Genomic DNA, 13,241 nt, shown 5'->3' on the forward strand with positions numbered 1-13,241 from the left:
GCGGAGAGGCAGACAGCGGCGTCCTGCCATTGATCGGCTCCCTCCCCTCCAGGGCCACTCGGATGCCAGCTTCCACCCAGCGTTTTCATTTGTTTATGAAATATTGATATTGGCTTCCTATCTCCTGGTGGAGATGAGGCTATTCTGCCTGACGGAAGGGACGGCGTTTAGAGACGCGGCCGAAAGTACCGTTTTTTTCCTTTCTTCGGTGAAAAGGCCGACAGTGCTACCTGCTTTTACACTTTAATTGCTTAGAAACTCCAAAGTTAATGAAGAAGAAGAACGTGAAAAGCCATCGCATTGTCATCTACATTGATTAAAAAAAAACAATGTGGAGTACCTCCAAAAATATCACTCAATCAAACCCACAGCAACACACCATTTTTGTGGTTGGGTTTTGCTCAGAACTTAATTGCCTACAGATCTACATGTTCATGGCGCCCTCTGTCTGCAAACCACCCCTGGTGCCCTCCGTCCTCCAGGAGACCTTCCTCTAACCTTCCTTTAACTCCTTTAACCACAAAACAAGCCAACCCCCCCCCCCCCCCCCCCCCCCCTTCGCCACAGGACGGATGCAGTGGGTCCCGTCAGTAAGAGGAGGCTTTCGGTCTTCCCTTAATGATTGACGGGCTCCCGCAGGCCCGAAGCCTTTTATGCAGGGGAAGAGCCTCTTGGATCAATAGTTGTTACCAAGGCGAAGCCCGCGCAACCGCTAATGAATCCTGTGGCTTCACCCTGTGGTGGATGGAGGCTCTCTATGCCCCCCACAGGAGATTTTTTTTTTGTAAAAACGGGGTGATGACGTTGAAATTAGCCTCAAAACACATCAACTTTGCTTTGGATTAAAAGGTAAAGATCAGGGGATTATAGGGTGAACTTTAGTTGAAATCAGGCCTTTCGTTGCATCATTCCAGTCGTCGCTCCGTATAATCTGTTTTTACAGGGTGGGATTTAAGCACTTGTTTGTCAAAGCGTGTTAGTCACCAAATCTGAGATTTCTAACGAGCTGTGTGCAGTGCTGTGGGTGACGGTTCAGAAACTGTTAATAATAACGATGAAGTTCGATGAAGCTGAGTTTCACGTCAGAGTCCCAACTTTGACCATTTGTATGGATCGCTAACACTTTGATGAACGCTTTATTGAGGTTGATCCTAACATAAAGGTTAGCCTAGCTTAGCATTAAGACTGTAAACCTCTCAAAACGGTACGGTTTCAAACGTCAAATGTCTTCTTATTATTTTGTTTGGATGTGAGATAAGACGTTCTGGTAGACACATCGTTTCTAACCCGAGCCAGTTCGTTGTTTAAAACCCAATGAATTGTTTTGGCCCTAAAATCGGTTTTGTTGCATTGATGGCGTCCTGGGAAACCTCGGGGCTGGTTGAACGCAGCGCACCCCCCCCCCCCTCCTGCTCTGCGCTTTGTACAGCCGACAGCTCCTGATGGATCCCGACAGGCTGGATTCACGAGCAGCTAACGGCCCTCCAGATCCACTGAGATATGGAGCGATGGCCTCCTCCACCCGCCGCTGAACCTGCACCACCGGGGAAACCGCCCCCGCTAAGCCGAGCACTTTGCAGCTCGTCTGCAGGATATTAGTGATTCATGGGCCATCAAACCCGGGCCGCGGTCAGGAAACGCTGACTTACGTGTAAAATATCAATTGAATTAGTCGGAGAAGCCTGTTGCTGAGGCTGCACTGCCTTGTTTTAATGATCGCAGACGCTAACGGTGCCGCGTAAATCACATTTATACAAGAAGAGAGAGTCCGGAATTAGATTATACTTGTTTATCCATTTACTATTTTTATTTTTTCATCAACTGACACAAAGTCTAACAAGAATGCTGAATATCGATCATGCACTGAATATTTGGTTTAAGTAATGATACATGACATTTGATTAAATGGCCATTTCTGTCATTGGTCAGTAACACAGTGGACATCAACAGTTCATAAAAGCACTACACGTGCTGTAATTACAGGTTTCTCTCCCCCGAGAGCACAGCGAGTGAAGTTATTTTCTGCTTTAAAAAGAGCAAAAAAATAAGTGTTTAGCATGATCAGGATATCATAAATCAGATCGAGAAAGATCATATATATATTAGTAAAAAAAAAAGGCTGGAATGTGCAAAACAACACCAACAATCATCATTAATCCAAAATAATGTTGAACAAAATATGAAACGCACAAATGAAGAGCATTGAGCACTGAGGTTCGGGTTGTTTGGGGTCGGGCGGTTTAAACGTATTTAAAACACAAGGCACCTTGTTGCGTCTCCAGTGCCAAACTCCAAGCCTTTCTTCTTTCATTCTTTCACGCCTGAAAAAGAACCCCCCCCCCCCCACCCCCCTCCCCTCCCTTCTCTTCCCCCCCATCAGAGTTATGTAGGCCAGCCTGCTGAGCAGAGACAAAATGGGAGCACGGCTCGCTAGATGCAGCCTCAGCACAACAATCTCTTCAGAGGTGCAGGTGCAGGAGCCGTTTCTCATGGGAGGCTGGATTATTACTGCATGACGCTGCTCTAAAAGCAAAGACGGGGGGGGGGGGGGGGGGGGGGGGGGACGCTGCTCTAAAAGCAAAGACGGGGGGGGGGGGGGGGGGGGGGGGGGGGGGGGGGGAAGAAAGATAACAAAAATGCATTTGTGATTTAGTTATTTTATCTTTAATTGTATCTAAAATACATGTTTTGTGATCCCCGAGGTATGCAGGTGACTACACGCAGTGATCAGTGATCCAAGTAATGAGGTCGATTTTAGCAAGCACTTTACTGTAATACACTATAGTTGCACTTGTGTATTTCCATTTTAAGTTACTTTACTTTGCTACTCTACCAGGTTTTGGAGGGTTGAGACATTGAGACTTATCGTTATCGAGACTTCTCACAGGCTTTCATTTAGATACAGAATCTGAAGCACAGCGGTGAAAACGGCGTTTCAGGGAAAGTCAGAAGGTCAGATGATGTCACTCTTCCAAAGGGGCGTGAATATTGGGAAATTCTGACTAATAACTGCCGTGAGGTCCTGACGTATGTGTGTTGCTCTAAACGAAGGCGGGCTTAAATGTCCATGTTGACACGTGGTCGATACCCGGGTGTTGCCGACGCCCATCGGCCGCGCTCCCCATCTGATCCACGCCATCTCGACTCAAACACACCCCTCCGCTTGCAAACCCCCCCCCCCCCCAAAAGCTTCAAGCGGGCACCGGCTTCACTCCGAGTGCACGCACACCGCCACGTTCTTGTGCCTCTCCCAGTAGTGGCAGTCGTCAGGAAAGCTCCACGCCGCCGCGGACTGCTTGTGGCGACTGACGGCGTGAACCACGAAGCCGCCCAGCCGCTCCTCCAGCGCCTCCACCGCCGCCGGCGCGTTGCCCTTCTTGGCCTGGCCCTCCATCGCCTGCCGGATGGCGTCGCGGGGCACCGGCCGCGGTTCGCCGCTGTACGACACCACCAGGTTGATGTCGTTCACCTGGAGCACCTCAAACCAGTTGCGTCCCGCCACGTGGTGGAAGCGCTCGCCCGCTCGCCAGTTCCGGTAGGAGCTGCCCGAGTGGTTGATGAGCCGCACCGACCAGCTGACCCAATCGTACTTCTTCACCAGGAACTCGAGCAGCTGCTGGGTCGTGTTTTGCAGGTTGTCCTCTTCCTTTTCTTGCAGGAGGTGCTGAGCGTCTAGTTTCGCCTGCTCTGGGAAGGCGGCGATGCAGGACTCAATGGTGGACTTCATCCTGGACTCCACCTCTTCGATCTTGCCGCTCCACTCCTGGATTTTGTCGTCTTCTTCGTCTTGGGGACGCGTTAGGGCGCAGTGGCCCAGTAGAGCGATCAGACCCAGACAGAGGAGCTCCTTTATCCGGACACAGAACTCTTCCAGGAGACGACGGTCCCTCGCCACGTACCTGCAGAGACAACGGGAACCGCTTGAATGTGTGTGGGACGTTTGTCTTTAGCGCCGATCCGGCGAAGCTTGCATAAAACAATTTACCTTTCGACCAAATCTAAAACCGACTCCCCGAAGCTGTTGGTCCCCATCAGAGCATCGTGCAGCACAAACAGGTTCTTCTCCCCTCCGGTTTTGGCGAAGTGCTCCACAAAAAGTCTGGTCTTCACCTCCCGGAACTGCTGTTTCGCCTCCAAGATGTCCATGTACTTCCGAAACTGGTTCCTGATGTTCTCCTCCACCGAGAAGTACTGGGAATCCAGCCTCCCCTTCTTGATCTCGCAGTCGATGTCTTCCAGTTGGGTGGAGAGCACGTCGAGCTTGTTCCTCACCGTCAGGAACTGCTCTTTGACGTAGAAGACCTCTTTGCTGTGGACGTTGTCCAAGGCCAAGCGGAGGACGGGGGCGGCGGCCTCACAGAGGGGGAAGAGCTCGCCCACGGCGCTGGCCAACACCTCGGCCCCCTTCTGAAACATGTCCATCGCCGCCTCGATGGCCTCCTTCTTCTGGGCCACGGCCCTCTCCAAAGAAGTGGTCATTTTTCTGAGACACAGAGCGAACAAAAGATACAGTCCGATACAAATCAACATCGGGGACGATGATAGGAAGAGATTAGAGGACAAACCTGGCTGTTGTCCCCTCAGAGAGACGCAGTCTCAAAATGTTCTAAATCTAAATCTATGATATCTAATAACTGTTCCAATGGAAGAAACAAACAATAGTCCAAAAAATATCAATGCAACAATAAACAAATTGAATAAAAACTAAAGGTTTTTCAAATAATGGCTCCTCTTTCCTCGCTGATGGCAGATTTTTGAAAAATCACACATTTTACATTACTTTTCACACTTTTTCCACATTAAAAACATTAGTGAGGTATTTGTCCTTTAGCTGTTTGGTTATTTTTTTCCAAGCAGAAATGCAAAAGAACACGACTTTTGAAACTGACAAACTACTATCTTATAATAACAGTTTTTCACTCTTTTTTGACATTTTTAGTGAAGAAACCAGAGACAAATAATCCACAATGAAACAATAATTAGTTGCTGGCCTACAGCCCTTTTACCAGAAAAGGGTTAACATCAGAGTTAAATGCTGAAGAAGATACTGATGTCATATGAACAAAATGGGGGGCTGAGAAAATGACAGAGATGCCCTTGGGTCTGTCGATGACGCATTTCAGAGGCCAAAAGAGATTAAAAATATCCTTTATTTGAAAATGCTATTTTAAAATTTAGATTGCCAAAATAGGTGAACAGAAAATAAAATAATGTATACAACTATCATTCAAATAAAAAAAGGGGATGGAACAAGCTGCGCCATGTTTCACTGTCAAAAGAAATGCGCAACGGAAAGGTTTTTTTTACGCACAAATCCCCTGAGAGCATCGGACACACCTTGCAGCACATTTACCCCCCTCTGATGGGAGATAAGGACATCCATCACATTCCTGTTCATAACAATGCAGTTGTTCCTGTACCTGGATGAAATAAATGCACTGGTCCTTCTGGCTCGATGAGCTCCCACTGCTGCAAAACAAGTTCTTGTTGTTTTCCCACAGAGTTTGAAGATCTCCCCGCGGTTCTCTCGTCTGGTGCGGAGCTGAGGAGGGGTCCAAAAAAAAAAAAAACAGGATCCAGAGAGGAAGAACAAATGCGCACTCATTATCCGCAAAGGAGAGAGAGGGCGAGAGAGAGAGAAAGAGAGAGAGAGAGGGAGGGAGAGAGAGAGAGGGAGGGAGACAGACAGACAGACTGCGAGAGGTGACATATGTGCTCGCTTCCATTTTCTTCTCAGTCTTTGAGGCACGAGGGGACGGAGCAGAATTCATTTTCTGTTTGGCTGTTGGTCATTTATGTCTCAGAGGTCCCTCGCGCACTTGGTGCAGATGTCTCATCGTCTCCATCGTGCAGTTCAGCTGGAGTTGAATGTGAAAGGATCCGAACCTGAGGTAAGATGATTGGGAAACACATTTGTTGGGTTTCTTTGGTTTTTGAGTGCGTTAAATTGGTGTAATTGTCCATCCATTTAAACCCCATTTTAAACGTGTAGGTGAAAGAAATACACTCCAAACATGAGGATTTTTGATTCCGAATGTGTTAAAATGTAAACATTTTAAATGTTCAGTGAATTATTCAACGACACAGCGTTTATTTATAACAGTTAATATGCGTCACCTCTCTCCCCAATTGTCTCAAATAGATGAGGTCGAAACGGGCTTCTAGAAATAAACATCGAATTACGTTTGTTTGAATCACTCAGAGGACTTAGCAGCACATTTAGACCTTCCATCTCCCTCCATTCGCGCGCAAAGAACGCGCCTCACAAAAAAAAAAATCATTACGCAACTAATTTCTCCTCCAAATCACGACGAGATTCACGTCAGACACTTCTGATTTTCTCAAATGCTAAACATGTATTTTCCTCAGGTGGAAATAGATTTGTCGTCCCGAGCTCCTGTCATCGAGAGAGAGAGCGAGAGAGAGAGAGAGAGAGAGAGAAACCTGAGCTCCATCACGTGATGGACGACGTGCGTCTGCGGCTCGGAGACGCTCCTCGCAGGTAACGAACGACCTCTGATGTTTCTCAGTAATCTGCGGTGCAAAAGTTCCCGCTTTGGTTCCCCGACTCAGAGCTGAGTGGAACCCGTTCAGCTGGAAAATCATGAAGCGATTAGAGATTTGGGGCCCGAACCCGCGTTGCTTCACCTGCACCCCCCCCCCTCCCCTTTCGTCCTTTATTTAGCCATTTATTGCCACGTACGTTACACAGAGAGGAATTTGACTTGATGCATTGCTACAATTTAAAAGTAATACAATAACATTAGATGAAGTAAGATAAAAAATATACAATCAAAAATTAACATTGATTGTAAGTGACGTCACGTGGAAGTGGGCTTCATTAGCTCGTCGTTCTGGAGCCGCAGCCTTGATGCTTCAGTCCCGTTGGCCCTCGGGGGCTTCGGTGAAAACAGGTGTGATGTTGAAGCGCGCCCTCTGGTGTAGAAATCGATGAACTGCACCATAAATGCATTTTCAAAAAGTTGATAACGATGGTTATTTTTTTTCAAAGTTAGCCAAAATCCTGACCTCTGAGCAGACAAAACAATACAGCGTTCTTAAATTATGGGAGGTAGCTGGAATAATGCAGTCAGACAAAAGTATTTAATGTTATTGTATCAATGAAATGTTTTGGACTTTAAGTGTGGAGAGACTTCCCTTATTGATTCCAGATTAAGATACTTCCAACACAGATATTCAGCTGTAGACGAAATTAGATTTGTACAAGAGAGGGAAATAATTATAAAATGACATCCAAAAGCTAAACCTGCCATGAAACATTCTTCACTTTTATTGAAGTTTTCTACTCTTGTTTTTCTTGTCCTGGGTGCATTGGTTGGATTTCACACTAGTACCTGTTGTGTAAAGGGTGTGTGATTGTTAGAGCATTGATAGTCATGCATATATAAAGGCTGTTTATGTCTTCTCATACTTGTAATGAATTTGGGGTGTTTGTTATGCGTTTGACACACACACACACACTCTCCAGCTTCCCGTTCATCCAGGCGTGTTTCATGCGCACATCCCTAATGATTGACAACTTCATCACCATTTTATATGATCAACATTTATTTATAGTGGGATACAACCAGGAATCAAAGATACACAAACAGAAAGGCAACATATTCGCATACGGAGTTTCCATAAAGCCTTCCGACTGTACTTACGGAGCGTAAACAAAATCCGTTACGAGATTTGACATTGTTATGTGTTGAATGGATGAGTATAATTTATACAAACAGAGTTGAAAGCCATCAATGACAACCAGATATTGTTTAGTGATCACATGTTGAGGTACTGTTGCTAACACCAGTTTGATAAAAACAAAGACATGATTACAAAATATATTTCAACTATAACTTTTGACATCTGTAGTGTGAACACAATTCAAAACACCTTGCCTCACGCAATCATTGTCGAATGATTTAAGCAGGCATCGGAAAAAATAACATACAATAATACAAAAACGATCAGCACATTTAGGCACTGTTGGTCAGATGAGTGATTGACAAGAATATATAAAAAGGGGAAGAAAAAAAACAACTTTATATACTATTTATATATTATTTTAGTGTGTCCTTCAGTGACAAACAAATTGAATTGTATGTGCGTAGTGTTTATAATTAACGTTGAATGGCCACTAAATATGAAGAACCCTGTACAGCATCAGAAACTAGTGTCTTATAACATAAGGTAACATTTAGTGCTCAACAGCAACAAGTATGCTTAGTGTATCATGAGCGCCATGCACAACATCCGATACATGACAATATACTGTATGTGGCACATTTCTGTTAGCATTGCACATGTTTAGGATTACTCATGTCGTTACATTCATAGCGTTGGAAACTTCAGGGTGTCGTCCTTGTTTTAGTTTGCTTATTTAGATTGTAGATCTATTTTTTAAACTTCCTCTGTGGGTAAACAGTGTTAAAGCAGTCATTATGTCAATTGTGTAACAAAAAATATGGATGCCTTTTCAGATTCTATGGAATGCAGACAAGGCCCCCTAGTGGAGAGACTGTACGATAAAGCCTGAGTTTCTCATCCCGCTTTCAAATAGTTACCTCTCACATTCAGTTTAACTGATTATATTTTGGTGTAAAAAAATAATGTCAAACTACAACAAATGGCAAATATGTTACGAAAGTGCTTAATGTTGAATATTTAGGTTAAAACATTATTCCTAGATGCAAGTTTTATTCAATGTGATATGTAGCATGCATCTCCTTACACTGCGCATAGTGTAGCTTCTGGAGTAGTGTCATCGTAAGATTCAATGATCCTGTGACGGATTCATCTCTTCTGTTTCAATTGAAAAAGCTTTTTTTTCCCAGGCAATTGTTGTGCCAAAATTTGGACATTTAGTTTTTTTTTTTAGCTCCACCTGTAACGAACCAACATCCCTGTAACTCAACTACTAGTTTGGAGAAATAGATTGTTGCTCATTTTTCACTGGGCCTTCAAGCAAAGACTTTAGATGTTTACGAAGAGAGAGAAAGTTACGAGGGAATGTGGACGTGCGAGTCCTGGCTATGAAGGAAAAGCAGCAGATGAGAAAAGAGGCTCTTCTTTATTTGCACTGGTTGAGTACCTCCTGCATCTTCTCTTGCACGTTCTCCATCTTCTCGGCCCACTCCTCGCTCAGACCCTCCTCGTCGTCTCCGATGACGGTGGCGTATCCCATGAGGGCGATGAGGCCGATGCAGAATAGGTAGGTGAGGCGCGTGCAGAGTCGCTCCATGGTGCGGCGGTCGCCTTGCGAGTGCTTCAGGTACACCTCCAGGATCGGTCTGCTGAAGAGCTTTGACTTGCCCACCACGCCGTCGTAGAGCGTGTGCAGGTTCTGGTCCCCCATGTCGTCGGCGTAGCTCTCCACAAAGTCGTCCTTCTTGCGTTCGCTGTGCTCCGGCCGCGCGTTCACCATATCCATGAACCTTCTGAACTGGTTCTTCAGGTTCTCCTCCACGCGGCAGTACTGCCCGTCCAGCGTCTCTTTCTTGATCTGCACCAGCGTGTTGCTGTTCATCTGGGAGAGCCCATCCAGGGCCCGGTTGACAGAGCCGAACTCGCGCTTCAGGGTGCGAATGTCCTCGTCGTCGACGTGGTGCAGCACCACCCGGATCAGAGAACCCGCCACGCCAAAGATGGGGTTGACCACAGCTGCTGCCGAGGAGATGGTGGCCACGCACTGGAGGACTTTGACCAGGCCCTGCTTCAGCTTGGCCCGGTCCTCATCGATATCGTCTTCCATCATGTTGTCGAGGGCGGTGCAGATGTGCAGGTCACCTTGTGCAGATGTTGCTGTCTGTGACAAAGAAAGACCATAGTTTATCATCATTGATGGTCTTAAGCCTGACCAACAGTTTCACAGCTACAGATCAGCGGAGTCCACTTGTGATCCGTGTGAAACAACACGTGGACTGACATTCACACAGAGCTACTTGTGTTTAGTTCCACCCCAAGAAGCTTATCACTGATTATTTCAGTTTGGCTCATCCTGATTAGTCTTCCGATAACTACATATATTGACAGCCTCACAGAAAATTTGAACATTATGGTTTTTCTAAATCTCTTTTAACCAGGAAGTGAACGCATTCTTGTCTCTGGCTGGTTGCAGATTTTTTTGGCAGTGAAGGAGTTAACAGCCTCCCTGCTTCTGCATGTCGGAGCGCCATTCAGCACTCGAGTGTTTCAGCACCAGGCTGCTCCGTGTGAGTGTCGATGGACGGAGCCGATAGCTCCTCAGCACACAAGCAATAGAAGCCGTGCAGGCAGCTGAATGGAGAAGGAAGGCTGCGACAATAGCAGCAGCTGATGGGGGCGGGACGGAGCGCATGGTGGAAAGTAAAATGTGCAACGGCAGACTGAGCTGTAAGACGCAATTATTACATAACAGATGCTAAAGTTGAACACAGGTGAATTACTATGTTCAGAGAAAATATGTGAGTGAAGAGGGAGCAGTGAAAACAAGATTAGAAACAGGCCTTCTTCCTCAAAGAAAAGCAGCATTTTTGACATAAGTTTGACATAAGACACAGGGCTGCTTTAAGCAATATTATTGGCAACGGCTTGGCATGTGTGCCACTGCATCACAGACACATACCAGCCTGACATGCCACGACGATAAGCAGCTGAGGACCAAACAGGCACCGAGAGCACTGTACCATACCGAAAAGGCTGCTGTGTGTTTCCGTGTTATTTTTGGTCCCCTTTAATAAATACTCATGTCCACCAGAGGGGGCAGTAATTTAACCTATGACGACAGACACCCATGCAATGCACCATCCCATTTCAGCACCATCACAGTGGACTAAAACCAGTGACGCTGTGGAGTAGGATTTAAAACTTTAACTTGAGATGAACTATATAAAAGATGCTTCTGAAGCCTCACTTTTTTGCACAACATCCTTGCACTTATGCTAAAAGCCATCTGCTCATCCTGTAAATGCCCTTTTTGTAATATGACTGTTGATAAAGTTATTTGCTTCAGAGTTAATCATTTTCATCTGCTAAATAATAATCAAATCAGTAAATCCAAATCAAATGTGTATTTATATGATTGTGTCCCGAGGAAAATCTTTAACAGAAATGAGTGCTTGGAGGGTGGGGGGTATAATTACAGTCTATACGACAGTTACTACTTTGACAATATCGCTAAGATTATCTAGTAGTATTCTATGGAAATGTTGTGCCAAAGTGAACGATTGCAGCTGCATTTTAATCTGAAACAGACAATTGACCCAATATGCAAATCACAAATTCCTTTTATTTCAAGCTAAAAATATTGCTTATAATTAATCTGACCATTAAAGACGGGGGTGTAATTATATTGGTTTTACATCTTCAAAATAATTAAGGGACAATTTGGGCTGGTGGTGGGTTTAACCAATCACTGCCCTCTAGCAGCATGGCCTTTTAAAGAAACCACGTCCAAGTCTCAGTGAGAAAATCCACAGGCCTAAAAGTTATGTTTGGGTGACTCAGCTTCTGCAACACTGTGCGTCCACACACACACACACACACACACACACACACACACACACACACACACACACACACACACACACACACACACACGTTCTAAGGAAATGTGAAGTGTTTTGGTCACTGCAGGGCAGAAACATTTGACTGCGTGTTGGCTGTAAACAAAGCTTCTCTCTGTGTCTAATCAGGAAGAACAACGCTGCTCTCACCTGCAGTGCGGCGGCCATCTTGAATATTTTATGTGATAGCAGCAATGCTAGGCTAGCCCCCCATTTTACACGTTGTATTTTATTAAAAAGTATATATTTAGTACATAGTCTTTGTTTCCCCGAGTCGTTTAAATTATTTCCTGCCGTTCCTTCTTGGTACCCGACAGTTTTCTCTCTTTTTACAGATCACAGGCCGTGTGGCAGTTGGGACACTTTCCTCAGGAAGTGTCCGCCCGTTGAGGACCGCAACTCAAACTATACGCGTATTAATCAAAGCTAACATACAACAATGAAGTTATCTTCCGGAGTTCTGCCGACGGTGAGTACTAAAACAAGCAGAACACCGTCTCTCCTCGCAGCTCGGGCCCGGACAGCCGCCTCCCGGCTCAGCTATGGCTCCCCCTAGCCGTGCCTCCATGTTTCCTTGTTAATGCACACCACAGTGCCCTGACCCTCCCTGCTCAATAACACTATGAATACACCAAAATATATCAGAAAACCTCCATTCCGGTATCTAAATGTGGAATGAAGAGTCTATACCTGCTTCTCGGATCATATTTGGCCTCAACAGGAGATAGTATTCCTTACCTTTTGAGGGTGGCTGTTGCTACACTTCACTTTCCAAAGGCTCAACCTCGGTAGCCTCCTTCTTCTTCCCAGCAATCCCCGCAAAAAGGGACACTTCCATGTAAGTTGAATATGTAGGGGTGAACAAATTGGACAGAATTGATTAAAAAGAGCCCATAGAACCCCCAAACCCTGGATATTGACTTTTTGGCTCTAATTAAAAATAACCTCCACATTTTAATTTTAAAATTACGTGACAATATCTTGTAATTGTAAAAACCCACTCCTCAAACACACCATGTCTCACCCCTATTGTTTCAACTTATACTGGTCCATCCAGCACTCATACAGTTGATACTGAAGATCAATTGTCAGTCAAGGCGCAGCTGGGCTCTGTGGCGCTCTATGCGTCGGTTTGTGCCTTCACCAAGCCTTGAAGCAGCTCTGGAGGACTACAGATGACCCATTGGTGGTATTTATGAATCAAAGAGACCCTTGTCGTGTGGACTGGACCACAATAACCGGGAAGAAAAATACTTCCATGAGTTTAGAATCCAACCAGGCCAAGAGAGAGCTATGCTTCCAAATGGACCTCTCCAAAAGTACGCAGGTGCCCAGGGCACATAAGGCACTCTTAAAATCCGTGGAGAACAAGGGGAACGTTTAATGGGCGTGAAAATAATTATAATAATAGCTCTATTCAAATCTTACCAATTACACTGAAAGATTAAAGGCTACACCAAACAAATGTCGAATTTAATGTATTTCTGAAAACGTATTTGATCCTGAATGGCCCCGTCACTGCTTCAGAGTTTATAAATAAGTAACTATGCGTATTTGATTATATTTTAAATACTTAGATACAGTTTTTGTAATACTTACACCTTGAAGCTCACAAAGTGGAATTGTGTGTTCAGAACAGCGTTAAGCAACAACCTGAGCTTTAACGCACCGATTCGGCGCGCCACAGTAGCCATT

At 45.2% G+C, this 13,241-nt stretch overlaps 2 protein-coding genes and 1 long non-coding RNA gene across 3 annotated transcripts; 1 reads left to right on the forward strand and 2 right to left on the reverse strand.

Moving 5' to 3' along the window:
* Positions 1-2,611: 2,611 nt before the first annotated feature.
* On the reverse strand, positions 2,612-5,710 carry LOC119197069 (uncharacterized). The gene is made up of 3 exons (XM_037453027.2): positions 5,421-5,710; positions 3,986-4,483; positions 2,612-3,899 (listed from the first exon to the last, which is right to left on the reverse strand). The coding sequence occupies exons 1-3, from the start codon at positions 5,708-5,710 to the stop codon at positions 3,209-3,211; spliced, it is 1,479 nt and encodes a 492-aa protein (XP_037308924.2). The 3' UTR covers positions 2,612-3,208.
* Positions 5,711-5,751: 41 nt separating this feature from the next.
* Positions 5,752-12,018, forward strand: LOC119197072 (uncharacterized). The gene is made up of 3 exons (XR_005114385.2): positions 5,752-5,891; positions 6,370-6,502; positions 11,882-12,018. It is a non-coding gene; the product is annotated as an uncharacterized LOC119197072 (long non-coding RNA).
* On the reverse strand, positions 7,546-12,829 carry LOC119197071 (protein rapunzel-like). Its single transcript, XM_037453031.2, has 2 exons — positions 12,285-12,829; positions 7,546-9,808 (listed from the first exon to the last, which is right to left on the reverse strand). Exon 2 carries the CDS (start codon positions 9,755-9,757, stop codon positions 9,074-9,076), a length of 684 nt encoding a protein of 227 aa, XP_037308928.1. The 5' UTR covers positions 9,758-9,808; positions 12,285-12,829; the 3' UTR covers positions 7,546-9,073.
* Positions 12,830-13,241: the final 412 nt, after the last annotated feature.

Source organism: Pungitius pungitius, chromosome 11 (assembly GCF_949316345.1).
Source record: "Pungitius pungitius chromosome 11, fPunPun2.1, whole genome shotgun sequence".
In the NCBI taxonomy this organism is placed as follows: domain Eukaryota; kingdom Metazoa; phylum Chordata; class Actinopteri; order Perciformes; family Gasterosteidae; genus Pungitius; species Pungitius pungitius.

Bases quoted from the DNA above. Each gene is read 5' to 3' on its own strand.
- LOC119197069 (XM_037453027.2), bottom strand. From the start codon at position 5,710: ATGTCACCTCTCGCAGTCTGTCTGTCTGTCTCCCTCCCTCTCTCTCTC. The intron at 4,484-5,420 runs GTACAGGAACAA...TCTGTGTCTCAG, and splicing joins AGTGCATTTATTTCATCCAG to AAAAATGACCACTTCTTTGG. The intron at 3,900-3,985 runs GTAAATTGTTTT...TTGTCTCTGCAG, and splicing joins GTTTTAGATTTGGTCGAAAG to GTACGTGGCGAGGGACCGTC.
- LOC119197071 (XM_037453031.2), bottom strand. From the start codon at position 9,757: ATGATGGAAGACGATATCGATGAGGACCGGGCCAAGCTGAAGCAGGGC.